The 24,614-nt window shown below is 34.7% G+C and overlaps 3 protein-coding genes, 1 non-coding gene and 1 pseudogene across 7 annotated transcripts; 4 read left to right on the top strand and 1 right to left on the bottom strand.

Moving 5' to 3' along the window:
* Positions 1-850: 850 nt before the first annotated feature.
* On the bottom strand, positions 851-5,650 carry LOC141714962 (uncharacterized; annotated as a pseudogene).
* Positions 5,651-5,730: 80 nt separating this feature from the next.
* On the top strand, positions 5,731-5,837 carry LOC141715921 (small nucleolar RNA R71). Its single transcript, XR_012572663.1, has one exon. It is a non-coding gene; the product is annotated as a small nucleolar RNA R71 (small nucleolar RNA).
* Positions 5,838-9,218: 3,381 nt separating this feature from the next.
* On the top strand, positions 9,219-12,420 carry LOC141713256 (serine/threonine-protein phosphatase BSL2 homolog). Of its 4 annotated transcripts, none has more exons than XR_012571912.1 (5): positions 9,219-9,481; positions 9,713-9,847; positions 10,702-11,562; positions 11,682-11,758; positions 12,200-12,420. XR_012571912.1 is itself a non-coding variant. In XM_074516584.1 (5 exons), exons 2-5 carry the CDS (start codon positions 9,809-9,811, stop codon positions 12,273-12,275), a joined length of 291 nt encoding a protein of 96 aa, XP_074372685.1. In that variant the 5' UTR covers positions 9,220-9,473; positions 9,713-9,808; the 3' UTR covers positions 12,276-12,420. The 4 variants fall into 4 exon arrangements, 2 of the variants coding, with proteins under 2 accessions (XP_074372685.1, XP_074372684.1); XM_074516584.1 differs by having other exon boundaries at positions 9,220-9,473; positions 11,464-11,562; XM_074516583.1 differs by having other exon boundaries at positions 9,221-9,481; positions 11,464-11,562.
* A 905-nt stretch (positions 12,421-13,325) lies between these two features.
* LOC141714961 (ethylene-responsive transcription factor 5-like) lies at positions 13,326-13,895 on the top strand. The gene has a single exon (XM_074518454.1). The coding sequence runs from the start codon at positions 13,326-13,328 to the stop codon at positions 13,893-13,895; it is 570 nt and encodes a 189-aa protein (XP_074374555.1).
* Positions 13,896-18,187: 4,292 nt separating this feature from the next.
* On the top strand, positions 18,188-18,840 carry LOC141714960 (ethylene-responsive transcription factor 5-like). Its single transcript, XM_074518453.1, has 2 exons — positions 18,188-18,226; positions 18,511-18,840. Exons 1-2 carry the CDS (start codon positions 18,188-18,190, stop codon positions 18,838-18,840), a joined length of 369 nt encoding a protein of 122 aa, XP_074374554.1.
* Positions 18,841-24,614: the final 5,774 nt, after the last annotated feature.

Below are 24,614 nucleotides of genomic sequence, written 5' to 3'. Positions count from 1 at the left end.
GACTTTTTCTTTAAGTTGCTTGGTGACATTATATTTCTTCCATTTTTGCCCTTTTCTCCTTTTTTTCTTCACATTTCTCATTTTTCCAAATATCTACAAAATGATGAGAATGCAACAAATTAATTTATTTAAATATGAAAGCAAGCAATAAATAGGTATGAAATTGTCAGTGACTCCCAAACCAGATGGTTTTAGGGCACTAGGTTTTGAAATCCCCCGACGAACTTAATAACTCGAGTAACAAATGCCACAAAACAAGACTAGTCAATTCTACTTGTGCCCATTATCTAAAGATTTTTGTTTATAAGAACAATGGGGATTGAAGTAGTTTATTCATCTTTTTTTCTACTTTTTTTTTTGCTTTTTTTTTACTTTTTTTTTTCTTTTCGCGAAGGATTGATTCAACATTGTTTCAACATGTGGGTTCTCTCTCAAGTATCGAATAACATCCCTAAACAATCTCTCCAAAAAAGGTCTTGTGCAAAAGTGTCGTCTTGGAATCTAGAGTGAAAACCGTTCAACACAAATTTCAAAAAGACACCTTACTTAACTACGTTTAAATAATCTAAAAGGCACTATATATATAAGTTTTTGAAAAACATGTTAACACCAACTACTATTAAAGTTCAAGAGAGAGTAAAACAACTTAGCTAAAAATGTCTCTATTTTTTTGAATTTTTTGATTTTTTTCATTTTTTTTTAAGAATTACACTAAAACTCTCTCCCATACCTAAATCATGCATTGTCCTCAATGTATGCAAAAGAGAGAAATAAGCAAGGAAAATGATGAGAATATACCTGATAAGGGATGAAGAGAGTTAAAACTACCTATTGAAAGAGACTTACTTGATCATGGGTCAATGAGGTGGATGACCTCTACCTGGGAATCGACTGGCAACTCTAAAAATGGTTTGTGACGTTGTCCATTAATTTTGAATATTTCACCATTTTTAAGATTTTCAATTTCAATAGCACAATGAGGAAAAACTACTTTAACAATGTAAGGTCCCTCCCATCTAGATCTCAATTTTCCGGGAAATAAATAAAGCCGAGAATTGTACAAAAGAACCTTTTGACCGGGAGAAAAGGATTTTCTCAAAATTGATTTATCATGAAAAAATTTGGTTCTTTCTTTATAGATTCTAGCATTTTCATAAGCATCATTTCTCATTTCTTCTATCTCAGACAATTGCAACTTCCTATGACTACCGGCAGTGGGTAAATTAAAATTCAACTCCCTAATGGCCCACAAGGCTCGATGTTCAAGTTCAACCGGCAAATGACAAGCTTTACCAAACACAAGCCGATAAGGAGACATACCCAAGATAGTCTTAAACGCGGTCCTATAGGCCCATAAAGCATCTATCAACTTAGTTGACCAATCCTTCATATTCGAGTTGACAGTCTTTTCTAAAATCTGTTTGATTTGCCTATTTGAGACTTCAACTTGACCACTAGTTTGAGGATGATAAGGGGTGGCCAATTTATGAGTGATCAAGTACTTTTTTAAGAGAGACTCAAAATGATGGTTCTTGAAATGTTTGCCTTGATCACTAATGATAGCTCTAGGTGTACCGAATCGAGAAAAGATATTCTCTTTTAAGAATTTAAGAACGACCTTATTATCATTAGACTTAGTTGGAATGGCCTCAACCCACTTAGACACATAATCGAACGCTAAGATAATGTAGAGGTTGCCAAATGAGCAATGAAATGGACCCATAAAATCTATCCCCCAAACATCGAAAATTTTGATAATGAGGATCAGATTCATTGGCATCATATTACGTCTTGTGATCTTACCTAAGTGTTGACACCTACTACAAGCGGCACAGAATTCTGCGGAATCCCTAAACAAACTAGGCCAATAGAAACCACTTTGGAGTTTCTTAGCAGCCGTCTTTTTGGCACTAAAATGACCTCCACAAGCTTGATCATGACAGAAGGAAAGGACACTTCTAAACTCGTGATTTGGGACACACCTTCTAATGATTTGGTCCGGGAAATACTTGAAGAGATAAGGGTCATCCCAAAAGAAGTATTTGACTTGTGAAAATAATTTGGATTTATCTTGATTGGACCAATTAGTCGGAATGTTGCCGGTGACAAGGTAATTAACAATGTCGGCAAACCAAGGGAAGGTAGAGATAGAAAGAAGGTGTTCATCCGGAAAAGATTCATTCAAAGGCAAGTCAATGGTTGACGCTACTACCAATCGAGAAAGATGATCGGCAACGACATTTTCAGACCCCTTCTTATCCCTAATTTCTAGGTCAAATTCTTGGAGCAACAAGATCCACCTAATCAAACGAGCTTTTGAGTCCTTTTTCGAGAAAAGATATCGAAGGGGGGCATGATCGGTGTAAACAATGATTTTCGAACCAATAAGATAAGACCTAAACTTCTCAAGGGAAAATACTACGGCTAGAAGCTCTTTTTCGGTGGTTGAGTAATTAAGTTGGGCATCATTTAAGGTCTTGCTAGCGTAGTATATGACATGAGGCATCTTATTGATTCGTTGCCCTAAAACTGCCCAACTGCATAGTCGGAGGCATCACACATCAACTCAAAAGGCTCATTCCAATCTGGAGATTTAATTATCGGGGATGAAGTCAATTCTTTATTAAGGTGTTCAAAAGATTGTAAACAATCACTATTGAACTCGAATTTGACATCTTTGGAAAGAAGATTGGTCAAGGGTCTTGCCTTTTTACTAAAATCCTTAATGAAACGACTATAAAAACCCGCATCTCCTAAAAATGAGCGAATTGCTTTGACCGATTTTGGTGGAGGGAGACTAGCAATGAGACCAATTTTAGCTTTATCAACTTCAATTCCCTTTTCTGAGATTTTATGACCAAGGACGATTCCTTCTTTAACCATGAAATGACATTTTTCTCAATTAAGAACGAGGTTCATTTTTTTACACCTTTTCAAAACTAGGTCAAGGTGGTTTAGACACTGATGAAAAGAAGAACCAAAGATGGAAAAGTCATCTATGAAAATTTCTAGGAATTCACCTACCATATCGGAAAAATGCTCATCATGCATCGTTGAAATGTCGCGGGGGCCGTGGTCAAACCAAAAGCTAGACGACGATAATCGAACGTTCCAAAAAGACATGTGAACGTGGTCTTTTCTTGATCTTCGGGAGCAATGGGGATTTGAAAATAGCCGGAAAAACCATCTAGGAAATAATAATAGGAATGACCCGCTAACCTTTCTAACATTTGATCGATGAATGGTAAAGGAAAGTGATCCTTTCTAGTGGCAGAATTGAGTTTCCTATAATCTATACACACTCTCCAACCAGATTGAACACGAGTGGGAACTTGCTCGTCATTCTCGTTGGTCACTACAATAATACCCGATTTCTTAGGTACTACTTGAATCAGACTCACCCACGAGCTATCAGAAATGGGAAAGATGATCCCATTATCTAGGCACTTAAGAATTTCCTTCCTAACAACTTCCATCAAAGTTGGGTTCAACCTCCTTTGTGGCTCCCTAACTGGTTTAGCATCATCAACCTAGTGAATTCTATGTTGGACAATTGTCGGACTAATTCCTTTAATATCAGAAATACTCCAACCTATGGCTTCCTTATTCTCTTTAAGCACACTTAAAAGTTCCTCTTCTTGAGATGCGGTCAAATTAGAAGCAATTATGACGGGAAAAGATTTATTAGGACCAAGAAACTTGTACTTAAGAGTGTTAGGAAGAGGTTTGAGTTCTAATTCTGGTGGACTTGGCTCAACTGGTTCACTAGCTTGATAAAGTGACAAAGGGAGTGGTTCAAGCTCTTGGTTAGTTGTAGGATTGGTGGACTCTAACATCTCATTGACCTCATTAGTGTAATCGAAATCAACCCAATTTTGACCAAAATGATTTAATCAAAAGTCAAGAGCATCATCGACACTCATGGTTTCATGATCAAGCATTTTATCAATTAAATTAATTTCCATGTGTTGGTCAAAATAGTCATTGGGTTGGTTCCCGACATGAAAAATATTGAGATCAATGGTCATATTTCCAAATGTTAGTTTCATTAAACCGTTCCTACAATTAATCAAGGCATTGGATGTGGCTAGAAAAGGTCTTCCTAGAATGATAGGTTTGATTTTTAGGATTTTTGACCGCTTCAGTTTCTAGGACCATAAAATCAATGGGAAAAATAAAATCACCAACCTTAATCAACACGTCTTCAATTATTCCCTTACGAATTTTGATAGAACGGTCGGCTAATTGAAGTGTGACATTGGTCTTTTGAAGTTCACCTAGACCGAGTTCTTGGTACATAGAATATGGAAGAAGATTCACACTAGCACCTAAGTCAAGTAAAGCTTTGTCAACAAAAGTGTTGCCTATGACACAAGAAATAGTAGGACAACCGGGGTCCTTATATTTCACGGGAATTTCATTCGAGAGAATCGAACTAACTTGAGATGTCAAAAAGGCTTTCTTCGGAACATGAGTGGTTCGTTTATGAGTACACAGCTCTTTTAGAAACTTAGCATACGAATGAATTTGTTGAATGGCATCTAAAAGAGGAATGTTGACCTTAACTTGCTTGAAAACTTCTAAGATCTTGTCTACTTGAGCCGATTGTTTGTTCGAAATAAGTCGTTGAGGATACGGAGCTTTCGGCGTAAAGATTCTTTCATTAGACAAATTGGGGTTTCGAAGGTGGTGCAATCGAATGAGGTGTTTCGCTAGACTCGAAATTCTCGGGTTGTTTTGAGTGATCTAGACTCGGACTCAAAGGTGAAGGATTAGGTTTCAAACTCGAATTCTCTTCTTTGTTATCATCAACACCAACTCGATTTCTCACTTAATTTCCCGACCGTAGAGAGATGATGACGTTCACATCATGAGGTCTTTAATTAAGAGGAAATTTAGGATTCACCTCGGGTTGACTTGGAAACTTATTCTTCTCGCGCTCACAAATCGTGTTAGCTAATTGACCCATTTAAACCTCTAACTTAGATATGGCGTGGGAATTGGAATTCAATAATTGCCTATCTTGGGTCATGGTTTGCATGAAGGCTTGTTGAGATTGAGTCAAATTAGTTTGAGATTTTAGCAAAGCCTCAATACTCTTTTCTAAGGAATTAAGTCTCTTATTCAAATCATTAAACCCGGGAGGATTCAAGGGTGCTTGAATTGGGTTTGGATAAGGATTTTGACTAGAAGTGGGGTAAGAGTTTGGATTAGGCTTTTGAAAAGTGGGTTGTGGAGATTGGTAGTTTTGGCCTTGGGTCCATGAGAAATTCGGGTGGTTCTTCCACCCGGGATTGTATGTGGGTGCAAAAGGGTCATTCCTAGGTCTAGGTTGAAACATAGCATTCACTTGCTCAAACTCTTGAAAGTTTTGAGGTCCATGACTATGAGAGTTATAGTTCGCACACATAGACGCTTGGGAAGGGGCATTAGTGGTTTCTAAAGCTTGTAATCTTCTAGTGAGAGTAGCTAACTTCGCTTCGGTTGCTATAGAATTACCAACTAAATGCAAGCCTTTGTTAGCTAATGAACCGAGTGTTTCATTGTGCTTACTAGGCTTCCTATTCGGCTCCCTAGTAGACTCCCACAACATGGTCTTTTCTGCTAGTTCCTCGAAAAATTCCCAACCCTGATCCTCGTCTTTTTCCATGAATTTGCCTTGACACATCCAACGCGGTTGTAGAACTATCTAAGACCTCGTAAATAATCTTACAAAGTCTCCACTTTTCTATTCCGTGGTGGGGACATTGGGACAAAAGATTTTTAAATCTATCAAAATATTTCCAAAAAGACTCATTTTCCTTTTGATGAAATTGATTAATCTCATTTGTAAGTCTCATAATCTTATGGTTTGGAAAATATTTTTTTAAAAAAATGACTGCGAATCCCTCCCAAGTTGAAATAGAATTAACCGATAGGCTATATAACCATTTTTTTAGCATTTTCTTTAAGAGCGAAATTGATTAATCTAAGCCTAATGGAATCCTCGGTCAATTGCTGGAGTTTTTGTAAGGCACAAACCTCCTCGAATTCATGAATAAAAAGATACGGATCCTCACCTTCACTCCCGGTAAATTTAGGTAACATGCTAATATGATGACCTTTAATTTCAAAATTATTACCATTAATCGGTGGAAGAGTAATACAAGAAGGTTGGGCTGAACGGGCGGGGTAACAACGATCCTTAAGAGAAACTGCCATGTTTACTACGAGTTCAAAAATTTCTACGGGTTCGGATTCCGATGAGGAAGTACGCTCAATTGGTCTCACTAACCTAGATGAATTATCTCTCATCCACATAGCACGCATAAACAGGATATGAACCAAGTAGCAAATAAGTGCAAGAATTTAAAACACACAAAAGAAAGGGTGAAAAATTGAAAGAAAAATTCTAAATCTATGGTTCCCTAAAAAACTCTAGACTTGCTCCTAACAAAAAGATATTACTAAAATTCACAAAACTAAAAGTATTCTTTCTGATTGGCGAGGTAGGTGCAAGCATTGCCAAGAGGCTAAACACCAGCCTAGTCACCAATTTAAATGTCCAGGTAAGCTTTTGCTAGCCTAGACACCAAAGAATGAATATTTAGAGATTTGATCGTTTCAGGTTTTCTTCCTAGTTGAGCGCGACATCCTAGGGGCTAATGTCTACTTAATTTTATTAAAAAGGCTATGGTATGCAAAATGATGAATTTAATGGTTGTGGGCCAAGGAAAGAGTGATGAAATCCATCCCCTTATCTTGTGATGAGGTTTTGCCCTTAAAATTTATTTAAATGATGCAACACGCAACGAGATATAAAAGCGATAAACAAGTATGGATGCTTTAAACTACGTGTCCTAACTAAAGAAAAGAAGAGATTTAACGTACCTTAGGTCCTCCAACAATCACCACAATTTATAAGGTACGAAAAATTAAAAACAAGAAAATAAAATCTAAGATGATGTGCTCATAAGTGATTAAATGCATGATGCAACAATTATGTATTTAACTAACTAATTAATTTTTTTTATTTTTTTTATTTCTCAATTTTTTTGTTTTTTTATAGAACTAGTGAAAAATACGAAAAGAGAGAGATATGGTTTACCGAAGCAAGCTTCCAAAAATTCCTTAGAGCCTTGGCAATTTTCGAAGTTCCAACGAGCTTTCCGAATCTTCAATTTCCTAGAAAAATTAAACAAAGAGAGCAAGAAAAATTAATTCAAAAAATTAAAAATTAAGGCGCGAAAAATAATTATAGTCCCCGGTAGCGGCGCCAAAAACTTGATGTGCCAAAAATAAACATTTTAAATTTCAAGCACACAATTCATCATTTTAATATTTTAGATTTGAACCACAAGGACTTAAATTATTTTCGCAAAAGTCTTAATTTCTAATTTAATCAAACTAGAAAATTAAATTTTGAGATGAGAGATTTTGTTTATTTAAATCAACTAATGATGTGAAAGAAAAGGGACAGAAGGTGGAGTGGACTAGAAATGGGCTACAAATAATAAGTTTGACCAACACAACAAGCAAGCTGGGCCGCTGAGGGAAATGAACACATGCCTAATTATTCTAGTCATTGAACACTAAAGTTATTTGGTAACAATTGGACCTAAAGGAACATATGGGCCGAACACTAAAGATTATAAGCATATCAAACAAATTTAATTAACACTAGCTAATGATTTATACTAGTACTAATAAATCTAAATATGGGACATTAAGTATAAGAGTAATAAAAATGGGCCAGAAACGTGAGGGAAGCTTTTTAACCACAAAATGAGAACATACATAAAGATAAAACAAAAGTATAGACAAGAACTACAACATAAAATATTTAAATAAATGAAAATATTAACTAAACAATGAAAGGAGGTCAGAAGCACCGGACTGATATGCAATAAACACCAAGGCCCAGACTTGAAAGTTAAATTAACGATTTAAATAATTAAAATAAAACAAAGAAGCTACTAATGGCTATTCTTAATTTGACTAATAACTAGCTAGTTAATCTAAAAAGAGTAAGCAAAACAGGAGACAACTTTTTGAAATTAACTTACAGGAGAAGAAAATATGGACAAATAATTTTTAAACATAGAATTAGTAATAAGGGCATTATATAAATGAAATGATAACTAACAATAAGACAAAGTCTAAAGTGCGGGTAAGGTAAAGATTCAGTGAGAATGAATTAAATTAAGAAATTAAATCAAGACATGATGTTCAAGTTGCTTGACTTAATAATAAAGTCTGGAAGGCAAAACAAGATCCACACACAAAGTGAGCTTGCGTCGGACAAGTTTTTGCCGGAGAAAGTTGATCTCGACGGAAAATCTAGTTAGAAAGAGCACTAAAAAAATAGATTTAGAAGTTAAATTATTAATTTCAGTACAACCCAAAAGTAAATCAAGAATATTAGGGATCCTTTTATTTCCCCAAGTATAAAACTTGTGAGATTTAGAAAGATATCATAACCCAAGATTAATATATATATTTAAAAAGACTCTAAACATAAAATGTAGAAGAAGATGCAATTGAACAAAAGAGCTTAAATATATTAATTGAAAGAGTGTTTACAATAATTGGAAGCTACTAGAGTGGAAAGTAAACTAGATCTAGAAATTGAAAAGAGAGGTTACTACTAAATTTAAGATAAACTAAGATAAAACTAAGATAATGAATAAATGGGGAAGATAGGTATTTATAGCTAAAAAGTAGGGTTTAGGGTAGAGTTGGGTGAATCTTGACCATCAAAGTGAAAGGTGTGCTTTGTTTATCTTGACCATAGATTTCCACCAACTCTTTCTTTTAGCTTTTTCTTTAAGTTGCTTGGTGACATTATATTTATTCCATTTTTGCCCTTTTCTCCTTTTTTTCTTCACATTTCTCATTTTTTCCAAATATTTACAAAATGATGAGAATGCAACAAATTAATTTATTTAAATATGAAAGCAAGCAATAAATAGGTATGAAATTATGCAAAAATACGAGATTATCAAAATTATATTATGGATTATTCATGACTACAAAATATCATATATAATAATGTGAATTAATATATGAATTTATTATAATTCATTTTTTAAACAAATATTATTATATTTTAATAAAATATGAAATTTTTTATATATTATAAATATATATAATTAATAGTTTTATTTATCAAATTAAAACAAAAAAAAAAAAGCTTGACACATTTATCGAGGTGAAATTCTGGGGCGGCAGTTTCCCCTGAACGAAAAACACATACTATACTTCCCCCTCTCAATTACCAGACTTTGACAAAAATATACACAACATATTGTTTCCTCTCTTCCCCTCTCGGCACCCTCTCAATCTCTCCAAAGCACACACATTTTCTTTGAATTGAAGAGTAAATGGTATTTGATTACACACTTCTAACGATTAGGGTTACTAACTTTAATTTTTTTTTCTACAGGTAGGTAGGGTTTATAAATTGGGGCTTTTACTCTTGCCCTGATTAAATGGTAATTAGGTACACATTCGTTTCTTTTTTAGTTTTCATAAACCATAATCTTTGTATTCTAAACTTTATCTTTGTATTTCAGTCAATTAGCTTTTTGTATTATACTTGAAAGTTATTGGTTCTCTCTGGTTCTTCTTCTTCGACTTGGCATTTGGAACTCTAAGCTCTCTGTCCTGGCTTCTAAACTATGGGTTTCTAATAATTTTTCTTTTTAAATTAATTTGCTTTTCAATTTTGTAGGTACTTTAGCTTTTTATTGGAGCTTATCTGTGAGATCCACCTTCTTAATCGACCACTAAGTTGCAGTACCAACCTCTTAATTGACTTCTTCTTATCATGTTCATTCGGTTTATAAAATCTAACATACACGGACTTGTGAGTAACTATGTTTTATGTTTGTTTAAGGTTAGACCTGTTTAATTGATGTTTAAGGTACACAAATTTTTAGCTTCGATGATTTAATTTTTGTGATTGTGTAAATAGTTACATAATGTAAATTAGAAATTCTGTAATTCCCATATACATCAACTAATTCGCGCAGTTTTTTTATCTCTATATAGTCCATATTTGAGTACTATATTGTTCGATGTTGTACTTTCTCACATTGGGTTCAATTTTGCCACTGCTCTTTTAGATATAATTTGGATTGTTGATTTCACGAATTCAATTTTAGGGTTTGATTTGGGGTTATTGATTTCACGGGTTCAATTTTAGCAGCAGAGACAAGATAAAACAATAGTCTTGATTTGGAAAGGAGCTGATTTTATTGTGTTTAATACTGCTCATTGGTGGAGTCATTTCAAAATAAAATCTGGGTTACTTTCTCCCTGCATACACTACAATTGCTTCCGAATGCCCCTCATTTTTTACTTTACATTTTCTGTCATTTTCTGTGGCTTATCAAATATGTATTGCGTGTTATCTGGTTTTACAAGGAAACTAGTTCTCAACTGTTATATGTGCAAGTAATGTAGAAAATAAAAAAAAAAGAGAAATTAGTGAAATAATTTGAATGACTCTGTCTGTGAGATAATATAAAACTAGTTTAACATCGGATGTACGAACATACAATCCACCAAATTTTGCAAAACCAGCAAGTAAGATGATCACAAAATTGTTGTAAGCTTATAATACTTTATTGTGCAACTTTATTGTATAAATTCTACGTGATTGTCCAGATTAGGAAAGATAAGTTCATAAGCTTTATTCTAATTTTTTTTGTATCTCAGGGCATGTGCTTTAATTTGCATGTTAAAGCTAAGTTACCCGGACTCGGTTACGGGCGTCGAATACGGGTGCAGAAAAATATTAGGATTCGTGGATATGTATCCAAAATTGGACACGGGATGCGGGGATTCAGCATATAACCTTCACATAACTGAAATTTCACCTAATTTTTATACATCACATTTGTAAATTCATGTCTTCTAACATGTAAACTAAACATTTACATAATTGTTTATCTGATATTTATAACATAATTCAAAAGGATAACATGAAAACGATAATCCATAGACATCCCTCCTTAAAATTAAGAGGATTAAGTTGTTGTGAGGCCTTGTAAATCATATTGAACTAGATTTTTTAAGGTCAAAGTGTTCGGTTTCCATCGAAAGGATCCAAAACAGATCCCATACCCACACCCATGTCATGTCCGATGGACACAGATATAAGGGAAAAATTGAAGAGTCCAGGTAACTAAGTGTTGAAGTATGAAAAATAATCTTTATGTTGCACCTTTATTGACATACTTTATTGATAAAGGTGAAAGCATGGGACCTTAGATTTGTCTCTTTATGTGATACTAATTTTGTATTCTTGAGTATCAGATATATTAATTATCTGTTCTTGGGAGATTATGTTGATCGAGGCCAGCACAGCTTGGAAACTATTGCTCTTTTGCTTGCTTGTTTGTCGAAGCCTTTCTAAGTTCCTCCAGCGCTCTGCTCTTTCCCCTATCTTTTTTCTAATGTATTAAAAGTGGTTAACAGGTCGAATGTCTTCTCAATGTACATTTAATTTGTGGAAATCATGGAACTGCAGATATTAACGCCCTTTTTGGCTTCCGAATAGAATGTATTGAACGCATGGTACGCTACAATGTCCATCTTATCATATTCAGGTTCATGTCAGTAAATGTTTGTTTTATGAATGATATAATGTTTCACTTATAAACATTTATATTTACTATATTTTATATGGAAAACAGGGTGAGAGAGATGGTATTTGGGCATGGCATCAGATAAACGGATTGTTCAACTGGCTTCCCCTAGCAGCTCTTATAAGGTGCTTGTTGGACACATTGAAAGAATTATCCTTTCACCTAAGATTGATTCTTGGATTGTAATTTCTTTAAATTTTTCACAAAATAATAGAAAAATGACAAATATTAGGTTAGATACGTTACTAAACATATTTGTGTAGTGTATTCAGCCTACATTTTGGTACACTAAATGATGCCTCCGTAACCTGCTACTTTTTTTATATTAAAACATCACCTGGTACAAGTAGCTGCATGATATAAAAGACAATATTGTTGAAATCGTATGACAAAATCTAGTTTGCCTGATGTCTTTTTGACCTTGGTTCTAACGAGTAGTAGTTTACTTCCTCCGGTTGTAGATAATCTCTAAAATCATTTAGGGATGCAGAGTCACTCAGAAGTGTTCCTTGCATTAATCATGCATTTTCTTATAGTTTTTTTACCTGTAGATTTATTTTTTGCAGCGTTCTCTTTTCTTTTCTTTGGGTTGCTACGTATTGCAAAAATATTTCCCAATCTTGGGAAGCGGGCTGCAATTAACCTGTTCTTTGCAGATCTGGTGGCATGGAAAGAAGCAGAATGTAACAGAAATATATTATCAATTTTGAGAATGTTATGAAATTGTAGTTAATAAGTTTGGTTATAATGCTATTGGAATTGTTGTATAATATAGCATATTTGTGACTGGGATTGTCCTCTGATGTATCTTAAATTTTATAGAATTAACTATTGTACTTATTTTGGTATAATTTTTTTATATATTGTAGTCTTATATTAATGAAACCTACTATTGCACAATAAAAACACACTAGGGTACGTTAGTGTTATATTAGACTATGTGGGTCCCATATGTGGGTCCCATATGTGGGTCCTGCTTCTGCAAAATAATTCCAACCTAACATAACATCTATAAAATGTTACAATTAGCAATGCAGTATTAAATTAGAGTCATTACAATAGGTCCCTAAAGTGTTACAATAGGGAGCCTGATGTAATGCTCGCAAATGCAACGTCCCTTATGGTTATAATACGGTTACAATAGGTCTATTGTAATACCTATTTTAACAGTAGAAAGGTATTATATCAGTAATAGGGGATTTCAAATTGAACCCTCATTTCCTTCATTTCATCTGTAACAGATAAATTAATATTTTCAAATTTCACTTAAATTTTAGAAAGAGTATTGCTAGATGTACAAAATTATGTATAAATTTTTATATAAAATGACGTGGTAATTGATATGAGATATTTTAATTGGAGTTGTTGATGTAAATACCGAGATCATTTCAATTAAAAATTAATGCAAGTCATTTTGTATAAAATTTTGAATCCAAATTTTTCACTCCAAACATTTTCGTTTTAGAAAACCACCCCCGTTTCCCAGTACCTTCCAGCAGTATGAAAGTGAAAGGCAGGTATCTTGTTTACGCCTTTGTGTGTCTGTATTCCTTCCTGGCTCTCACACTCACTCCCTCTATTCTACTTCAACCCCCCCCCCCTCCCCACACATAATCTTACAAGTACAATATTCTCTTATTTCCTCTGATACCCTTTTCTCCCTTTCTCTTAAGATCCAAAAAAGAAAAAAGCATGGGATCATCACCAGATCATGCAGCAGCAGATGATGAGGGTTTAGCTTTAGATGTTATTAGACAACATCTTCTTCTTGATGACTTTTCTTTCATGGAAAATTATGTTTTTCCAAACTCCAAATCCAATCAATCTACCACAACTTCTTCCGATAACACTTCCCTTGTTTCTGATCTTACTTTTAATAACAACGTTTCTGTTGATAGTTATGATGCACCTGATCAAGATACCATGTTAAATCACTTCACATTCCATAATAATATCCAACCTATTAGTATTACTACTAGTGCTACTAATAGTAGTTTTAGTGAACGTAAACCTATGTTGAACATCTCTGTTCCTCCTGCAAATAAAGTAGGGTTTCAGCCGGCGGCCAAGTTGAGTGACCGGAGAGTAGCGGATTCCGGCGATAAGAGGTATTATAGAGGTGTAAGACAAAGGCCATGGGGTAAATTTGCGGCGGAGATTCGTGACCCTAATAAGAAAGGATCTAGGGTTTGGTTAGGTACGTTTAACACGGCAGTTGTGTTGGGGATAATAAAATGCAAAGAGAAGAAACTTGTTCTCTAGAATTTCTTTTTTTTATTGAGAAATAGGATATTACAATATATAGGATTACATAGAAATAGATTCACTGAACTAGTACATAGAACAGTTAATTATCTTGGAATATGAAAACTAAGGTGCATGCACTAGATTCATGCATCTGTGACTTCACATTCATGTATAGAAATAAATAGATATTCTAGAAAATTCTAGCTTATATTCCAACAGCCTCTCTTAAGCTAGAATCTTGTAACACCAAGCTTTGTCTTCAATCCTGTGAAAACCTCTGACTTTAATGGCTTTGTAAATATGTCTGAGACTTGTTCTTCACTTCTGCAGTACTTAACTTCAAGTTCTCCATTCTTGATCAAATCACGGATGAAATGGTATTTAATTCGAATATGTTTGCTTTTGCCATGGAAGACAGGATCTTTACTAAGGGCAATCGCAGAGCTGTTGTCACAGTAAATCTCTGGACAGTCCTTGAAACTTTGCTTCAGTTCTTGTAACACCCATTTAATCCAAAGGGCTTGACATCCAGCAATCGCCAATGATATATACTTTGCTTCCGCTGTTGAAAGCGCCACAACAACTTGTTTCTTTGACATCCATGATATAGCACCAGATCCAACAAAAAATACATTTCCTGATGTACTCTTACTATCATCATGGTCTCCTGCCCAATCACTATCGCAAAATCCAACAAGTTTGGGATTACTAACCTTTTGATAATAAATTCCGTCTGAGAGTGTTCCTCGAATGTATCTTAGAATTCTTTTTCCTGCTTCCCAGTGAGACATCCTGGGACATTCCATAAACCTGCTAATTAAGCTGACCCCATAAGCAATGTCGGGTCTTGTGGCAGTAAGATACATTAGGTTTCCCACAAGGCTCCTAAATAATGCAGGATCAATAAGCTCAGTATCATCCTCTTTGCTTAATTTCAGACCAACTGCAACTGGTGTACTAACAGAATTTGCATTTTCCATTTTGAACTTTTTCAGCAATTCTTTGGCATATTTTTGCTGAGAGATAAAAAATCCACCATTGCTTTGTTTAATCTCCATGCCAAGAAAGAAATGTAGCAATCCCAAATCAGTCATCTCAAATTCTTTCTCCATATTTTCTTTAAAGGTATTAATATCTTCAACGTTGCTTCCTGCAATGATCAAATCATCGACATATAAGCTGACAACAAGAACACTATTATTAACTCCTTCTTTAACATACAGAGTGTGTTCAAAAGGACACTTCTGGAAACCATTCTTCAAGAAATAACCATTGATTCTGCTGTACCAAGCTCTCGGAGCTTGTTTTAATCCATAAAGTGATTTCTTTAAGCGACACACTTTATTTTCTTCTCCTTTTTTGATGAAGCCTGGTGGCTGATCTATGTACACTTCTTCTTTTAAAACACCATTTAAGAATGCTGACTTAACGTCCATTTGGTGAACAATCCAATTATTTTGAGCAGCAAGTGCAAGTACTAACCGGATGGTTTCAAGACGGGCAACAGGAGCAAATACTTCTTGATAATCAACGCCGGCCTTCTGTTTGTAACCTTTCACAACAAAACGAGCTTTATGTTTCTGAATTTTTCCATCTGCATCATGCTTAGTTTTAAACAACCATTTGACTCCAATTGATTTCTTTCCGGGAGGCAAATCAATTAATTCCCATGTCTTATTCCTTTCAATTGCATCCATTTCTTGCTTCATGGCCTCCCTCCATTTTTCTTCTTTAACAGCCTCTTCAAAAGTGACAGGGTCATTTTCCATAAATAAAGCAAAATCTGAAAATTCTTCTTCAAGTATCCTTCTTGTCCTGCCATATATTTCATCCAAGCCCCTGGTTTTGCGAGGTGCTGACTCTGAACTTGAAGCAGATGTTGGTGATACTTGCGGTGGAACATCTTCTGGAACATCTTCTGGAACGGTGCTTGTTTCTTCTTCCAGTAGAGTGTTATCATATGTGATAGTGCTACTTTCATTTCCATTCTTCCAATCCCAAGCTGCTTGTTCATCAAATATCACGTCTCGGCTGATTGTCAATTTTTTTGACACTGGATTGAACACCCTATATGCCTTTGGATTCTCACTATAGCCAACAAAAATGCACTTCTCAGATTTATCATCAAGCTTTCCACGCTTCTCCTTTGGTATATGAGAATAACATAGGCTTCCAAAAATCCTGAAATGAGATACACCAGGCTTGTGACCACTCCATGCCTCTTCTGGGGTTTTTCCTTGCACGGCCTTAGTAGAAGCACGGTTTAAAACATAACATGCTGATGCTGCTGCTTCGGCCCAAAAATGATGAGGCAGTCCTTTTGTCTTGAGCATGCTGCGCACTAGTTTCATAATTATTCGATTCTTTCTTTCAGCTACCCCATTTTGTTGAGGGTTGTAGCTTACTGTAAGCTGATGTTTAATGCCTTTATCTTTCAAAAAAACTTCAAATTCTCCACTCATGTATTCACCTCCTTGGTCAGAACGTAAAGCCTTCAATTCACGTCCACTTTGTTTTTCAACAAGAGCTTTGAAAGTCTTGAACACTCCAAAAGCTTCAGATTTTTGTTTAAGAAAATATATCCATATTTTCCTGGTGCAGTCATCAATAAATGTAAGAAAATATTTTTTACCTCCAAGGGAATTTTCTCGCATAGGCCCACATAGATCAGAGTGAACCAGCTCTAGAGGTAGAGATGCCCGGTTTGCCATTCCACTGGGGAAAGAATCACGTTTGTGTTTTCCAAATACACAGCCTTCACAAATTTGATCTTGTTTATTGATGTATGGAATGCCTCTCACCATATGCTCCTTACAGATTTTTGAGAGTGTGCTGAAGCTTAGATGATTGTAACGTAGATGCCACAGCCATGATTTGTCCTCCACAATACTAGAGAAACAATTGAGGGATGAGTCATTTAGCTTTATTGGGAACATCTTACTTGGCGTCATTTTGATTCTTGTAATAAGAGACTTATTCTTATCTCTTATTTCACACTGCTCACCACTGAAAATCACATTATGTCCCTTCTTTAACATTTGTCCGACACTTAGAAGGTTGTGCTTCAGTCCTGGAACGTAGTAGACATCACGAACAAAATTCAGGCCTCGCTTGGTTTGGATTGGAATGTCACCACATCCTTGTACCTGGTGTCGTTTATCATCACCTGTTTTTACCTCTCGCTGGACAGATTCATCCATATTAATAAGTATGCTTTTGTTTCCTGTCATGTGGTGGCTGCATCCACTGTCAATATACCAAATATTCTTGGTCGAGACCTCTTGCTCATTAAACATAAGAAGAACAGATTCTTCATTCTTTGATTCAGCATTTTCATGTAAAAAACTGGTCTCTTCTCTTTCATTTCTCAATCTCGAATAACAATCTTTCTTTAAATGACCAAATTTATGACAATAATTGCATTGGATTTGAGATTGATAATTACCTCTTCCTCTGCCTCTAGGTCGTCCATGGTATCTTCCTCTTTCATAGTGATTTCCTGGACTCGTTTCATGATTTGATTGAACTTGATAATTACTTGCTTGAGTCCTTCCTCTTGTGTGATGATCTGGTTGGCTTCTTCCTCCGCCACGAAAATTTCTTCCGCGTCCTCTTCCACGAAAACCTCCACGATGAAATTCTTGCATCTGGAATGCTTGCTCAGGGGGCGATGATTCAAACTGTTTAATCCTTAATTCATGAGATTGTAAGGATCCCAAAAGAGATTCAAGTGAGAGTTCACTTAAATCTTTCGATTCTTCTATTGCAACAACTATGTGCTCGTATTTCTTTGACATACTTCGCAGAATTTTTTCTATTATCCGCTGATCCTTCAGTTCTTCCCCATTGACTCTGAGTTGATTTGAGATAGAAACAACTCTGTTAAAATACTCTTCTACGTACTTTGTCTCCTTCATTCTTAACAACTCAAATTCACCCCTTAAAGCCTGCAATCTGATCGTCTTTACTTTGTCTTCACCTTTGTATGTTGTATTAAGTGTGCTCCAGGCTTCTTTTGATGTTGCTGATGTAGAGATCCTTTCAAAAATAGCTTCATCTACTGCCTGATATATGAAAAATAGTGCTTTCTTGTCCTTTTTCCGATTTTCTTTTAAGGTTGTCAATTGTTGCTGATTGAGAGTAGTTGGATCGGCAGGTTCATCGTAGCCAATTTCAACAATCTCCCATAGATCTTGAGATCCAAATAAAGCTTTCATCATGATACTCCATTGATTGTAATTCTTTCCAGTTAATCTTGGAAGCTGGGGTTGTAGTGTGTTGCCGTTGGTGGCCATATTTGAAACAAGATGTTTGATGAACATGTTAAGAAATGGTTTCTGGAACAGGTTATGGAACAGACTAAGGAACAGGCCTTGGAACATGCTCTGATACCAATTTGTTGGGGATAATAAAATGCAAAGAGAAGAAACTTGTTCTCTAGAATTTCTTTTTTTTATTGAGAAATAGGATATTACAATATATAGGATTACATAGAAATAGATTCACTGAACTAGTACATAGAACAGTTAATTATCTTGGAATATGAAAACTAAGGTGCATGCACTAGATTCATGCATCTGTGACTTCACATTCATGTATAGAAATAAATAGATATTCTAGAAAATTCTAGCTTATATTCCAACAAGTTGATGCTGCAAAAGCCTATGATACAGCTGCTTTTAGGTTACGTGGAAGCAAAGCTATCTTGAACTTCCCACATGAGATAGGTAAGTCGCCGGAGACTATAACACTGGTGTCGAATATTAGCCGGAAAAGAGTAAAGGAAGCTGAAGAAGTGGAAGAGGAGAGAGAGATCAAGAGAGAGCAAGTGAGCGAGGAGGGGTGTCCATTAACGCCGTCAATAATGACGGAAGTTTGGCAAGGCGGTGATGACAAGGGGGGTATATTTGAGATACCACCGTTGTCGCCGTTATCACCTTATCTAAACTTATCACAATAACTGCAAATGACGTGAAGAAACAGCAGCCCCAACAATAGTTGACTTCTCTACTTAAACAAGACTGATAAATATGTAAATACGTGTCTTTGTTGTATATATACTATTATTTGTTTGTTTTTTATGTCAGGGCCCCACCATATCCTGCGTAACTTAATTTACTAATCATCATATTTCTCAAAATTATACATCTATTGATAGATTTACAATTCGGTTGATTCACTGAAGATGGAGCCAACGTATCGTTTTCTAAATGTTCAGTAATTTCTTTTATTTTCTCATCCTTCCCATTCATAAAATACTAAACTAGAGTTTATTGCAAAATAACATATAAATCGATCCAATATTTTATACTTTTTTATGTTACTCTTAATTATTTATATTTCAAAAATTACGAAAAGTAGTAATATTTTATAATATTAAAATTAAGGGAATTTGTATAACATGTCACATATTAAGGAGTTACTTTATCAATATATCATATTTTATTTAATAATTATGAATATGTTCCATGATTATTTTTTACTCATATATAAATCATATAAATATAATATATAAATATTTGTCACTAAACAAGACTAAAATGTGCCTAACATAAAAATAATACTAATTGAACACCCGATCACATGCAAAACAATTCAAGATCGCTCACATTAGAGTAATTATTTGTAATTCGAAAAAAGAGTAGTGGGTAGTTTTCTCCATAGAATACTACTTTAACCTGATGTCAAGTCAATGATAGTATAAAATAATAATTTTGTTCTATTTTCTATCTATGTTACGTTTCTACTCAACTCTCTAAATATTTTCTAATGGTTAATGTTTTTTCACAACTAACTAGTGAAGTTGAATGGTAGTAATGTAGTTACCATTTTTATTATATATATGGAATTCAATTCCTCAATTAAATTAAAACATATTTTATTTTTATTAAAAAATAAATACATATTTTAGTATTAACAACATATTAAGAAATGTGGGGTGTGTACACTATGTATAGCTTGGCTGCTTAAATAGAAAAAGGTTTAAAGGAAAAAGAATATTCCTCCTTATAGAAATCTAATCAACACGGCAACAAAGAATATTGGCCCGTAGGACTTTGTGGAAATGAACAAAGAATATTTACTGAGGAGGATTAATTCTATCATTTTAACTACAAATTGTTTTACAGGTTTATAGAAATTTTCTCTCCGCTATGTGAGAGTTGTGTTTTTCTCTTCGACCTAGAATCTAAGGTTGTGAGAGCTTTACTGATGGCGAGATACCAAAACATAGATGAATAGATGGCGGGGTTGAACATAGAGGAAGAGGAAAATCAAGAATTTATGTTTGATGATGATGTGGAGGAACAAGTGAACAAATACGAACTCTGTCTTGTTGGTAGGTTCCTAACAGAGAAGAATATCAACACCAGGGCCATGGTGTCAAAAATGGCGGACGTTTGGAAACCTACGATGGGAGTTAACATCAAGGCCTAGTATATTCCTTTTTAATTTTACGATAGTGAAGATTTGTTATGGGTTTGCAATGGGGGTCATGGTCTTTCGACAATGCCATGTTAATTCCTAGTCAAATTCCTTCTGGAGAAGATCCCCTGAAAGTCCCCTTATGGTTTGTGGAGATATGGATTCAAATACATGATCTTCCCACAAGGTTTATGTCGGAAAGTGTGGGTAAGAAACTTGGAGATTTCTTTAGAGAATTTGTAAGCTAGGATGCAAAAAATAATGCTAGTATCTGGATGGAGTATATGAGAATTAGGATTAAGCTTGATGTGCGTAAACCTCTTAAAAGGAGGAAGAAAATCATCAGGAAGAATGGTACAGACTTCACAGTGACATGTATGTACGAACGCCTTGGGGATTTTTGTTTTATATGTGGTCTCTTATCACATACGGAGCGTTTCTGTAGGCAAAACCTTGATAGAAGATGTGAAGATAGTGCTAAAGAATGGGGGACTTGGCTGAGAGCACCACCACGTAGGTCGTCGATTCAAGGTAGAAGCAAATGGCTGAGAGATAAGCATGATGCTGACTGGGCGGCGAAAATTGGGCGCAATAGTAACCGTCCACCAAACATGGGAGAGAATTGAAATAACCCCAATTTTTGGAAATTTTTGAAACCCTTATGAATAGTGTTTTTGCTGAATGAGAAAACTTTTCATGCCCCACTATGTAGGGATTCTGTTATGGATATTCTGAGATTTTATTAGTACTCTATATGGTATATAAGTGTATGTAAAGATCGTCAGAATCCAATTCCGAATACTTTGACTTTTCCCGGAAATCCACTAGATACGAAAAGAATTGAGTATAAGGTAACAAGATAAGAAGGATTTAAATTAAAAGATTATAAGAGAGGATCATAAAAGGAATATAATATATTGAGAAAGGTTAAGGGAACCTAAGTAATAAGATCCCGGGTATGATCCCTCAAACGATAAACGAAAACGAAAGTTAAGCGAACCGTATAACAGATCAGCGGTCATTAGGCAAACAATTAGGAAGTTAATCAAAGAGATTAGAGGGGATGATGTCATCCAACCAATGGGAAGAGGACAAAGAGGGAATGATGACACCACATGATGACATAAGCATGACATAGAAGGGAAGGAAGTGTGGTTGAATTATAACCACACAAAATCAAGGTTAATTAAGTAATTAACCTAAAACAACTCAAAATTCAACCAACCAAGCAAACATTTCATTTTTCACCAAACAAAACACAAAAACTCCTCCATTTCTTCATGAAGCTCTCGGCTTCTTTTCTTAAAAAATGAAGATCCAAGCTCCACCACTTACTATTTAGCAAGGTATTTATCTAAGCTTCCCCATGGATAGTTACATACTTCCTATAAGTTTAAGCTTCTAATTCCAAGCCAATCTTTCTCTATAAATCATGGAAGAAGATGGTAAATAGTGTTTTTCAAGAACTAAAATTTGTGTTCTTGAAGTTTTGTTTAGATTAAGCTTCGATAAGGACTTTAAGGGTGATTCCAAGCCATTCTCTTGATTCTCCACTCTTCAAGGAAGGTATAAACTCCAAACCCTAGCTTTAATTTGTATATTAGGTTGATTATGGTTGTGAGGGTAAAGAGTAGCTTGAAACTTGTTTGTTTAAAAGTTTGGGTTGGAATGGTGGTGATTGATTTGTTGAAATCTTAAGATTTGGTTAAAGAATGTAGTATAGTTTAAATTCAAGTTTCAGGAGTAAGTAAATGGATTATAATGAGTTGGTTTAGGGCTGTTGTAATGTATTTTGGATGGAGTTTAGATTGGGTTGTGAATTGGGGTTGAATTGTGGTTGTTTTGAGTTGGTTTAAATTTGGGAAATCGCGTAAACATAGCCGTCGTAATGTCCGATTTACTTTAGACTGCTTTTGTTCATAACATTTGGACCCGAGAACTCCCTGCTAGGTTTTGACCATTGCCATGTTTAGATAGTTCATGTTACGAGCTTCATTTTGATATGTAGTTCGTTTGATTCCGATGAACGGTTTAGGAGAAGCGACCGTTTTAAGTAACGACGTTTCGTGAACGAACCCTTACCCCTCGCCTTACTTTGAAATATAGGTTAAAGACCTTAAAGGGTTAATTAATGTATGAAACAATTATGTTAAGTATGTTAGGCAGTTGGTAAGACGCTCGCGAAGGAATCGCCTTAAAACTCGTAATGGTTAAATTATTAAAAATGGTGGAGCCGAGGGTACTCGAGTGACTTAAGAGAATCAGTAAGCGCAAAACGAGCGTTAGAGTCTGAGTTGGTTAGAGTATAGATTTACAAGTGACTTTGGTTTAATTCCAACTTACTTGTTGCTTATAGGTTACCAGACTCGTCCCGAGCCATTCGTAACCCCCAGTCGCTCAGGCAAGTTTTCTACCCGTTATACTGTTGTTGTGATGTATATGTGTATATGCATGATCTTGCGATAAATGCATATTTGTTATTAGCAAAATTCTTGCGATATACTGTAGCATGTGATATGGTATATATGAATGCCTGTTTCATATTCTTGGATTATATATCTGTTGGTTAAAATGCTTACAGTTGCATAATACCTATGCTAGAGATAAACGGTATTGAGTTTACCCTTAGTATAGGGGATCAAAAGGTGAACATATTTCTAAACCGGGAGTCGATGTTCCCGAGTATAATATATATATTTATATATATATATGGTTATAGTTTTCAAAACTATTAATCGAATAAGGTTTATTCGATAACTTTAACTTTATTTTATTATTGAATATTATTTCGAATATTCATTCGAGGGCTTATGACTCAGTTATATTATTAATGATTATTAATTAAATATTCATTTGAGGATGTATGACTCCGTTATTTTATTTAATGAATATTATTTATAATATTCATTCGAGGTATTATGACTCCGCTTGTTATTTAATAATATTCTTTATTTTATTAAAGAATAATGTTTCGATAATCAAACTTATTTTCGATTATTCAAATAAAGATAGTACTTTCGTATAAGTATATCTTTGGTTATTTAATACTCATTTCAAGTATAAGTCTTACAAATTCTACTTCAATTATTTGTATAAAGATTATTCTTTATGGGAATATTATTTGAATAATAATATTCAGATATTTTCTAATATATTGGGACTGATTTACTTTATTAAATCAGCATTACTCCAAACACTCTTTAAAGTGTTTTCGAGTCTTTAAAATGATTTTTAAAAGTTAGAGCGGATCCCAAAACTCATTTTTATATATTTAAGATCTTCCTTTTAAAGGGGATTTAAATACTCGCTCAAAACCAGAGGGATCCGACTCTGTGGTGTATTTAATATTCGCAACAAGGTTGCAGTTTTGGTAACTGAATTGATTACTTACCCAACGTTCGGGAAGTAAGTCCATCTATCGAGTCGGCATAAGCAACATGGGCTCAGTGGGCGTCCATAATAGTGTAAGTGGCTCAGTGGGAGTCCATCAAATGCATAAGTGGCTGAGTGGCAGTCCAGCATAAGGTCCTATTGCGACCAGCGTGATGACCAGTGAGGAATTCGTCCATCTACTAGTAGAAAATGTTACTTATTGGTATCTTTGCCTGATCAGCAAGATATCAGGTTTATGCCAAAATTCTTTCCTTTCCAAATTTATTGGATATTGCAATTTTGTTCATACTTTACATGACAGAGGTTTTCAGAAAACGTATGTATATATATAGGTGTATATATATCGGGACTTAATGAAGTATATCATAACTTTATTTCCTTCAAAATATTTCAAAGATTGAATCTATTCAAGTCTTATCTTGTAGTCTCATCAGTGTGATGAACTTTTGAAACTAATTATAACTTGAACGGTGGTAGTTCAAGTAGTATTTAGAAAAGATATAAGTATATTGGAGTATCTTGTAACTTCATCTTTTAAACTTATATCTAGTAAATGATTATCTTATGCATGACAAAGATTTTCAGAAAAACGTTGAGACAAGGTTAGATATATGAGATCACCTTGCAACGATATTTTTATACAGTTATACACTGGAACTCTGTTTGTATTATGCATGGAAGAGGACTTCCAATATTTTGAAAAGTATATATGTATATATATATACTGAATATTTTGCGACTTCATCGCATTAAGATATCAACTTGGTTCATTTCTTTTGACCAAGACTTTCATGAGTACTATGAGAAGGCTCATATATTGTTAATCATTATACATATTATTTTGGTGGGCTTGCTGCTCACCCTTGCTTTCTTCTTTCATCACACAACATCAGATAGACAAGATGAACAGGACCAAGC

Source organism: Apium graveolens, chromosome 3 (genome assembly GCF_009905375.1).
Source record: "Apium graveolens cultivar Ventura chromosome 3, ASM990537v1, whole genome shotgun sequence".
Taxonomy (NCBI): domain Eukaryota; kingdom Viridiplantae; phylum Streptophyta; class Magnoliopsida; order Apiales; family Apiaceae; genus Apium; species Apium graveolens.
The sequence above is the reverse complement of the archived record's forward strand: the minus strand, read 5'-3'. Positions and strand labels throughout refer to the sequence as shown.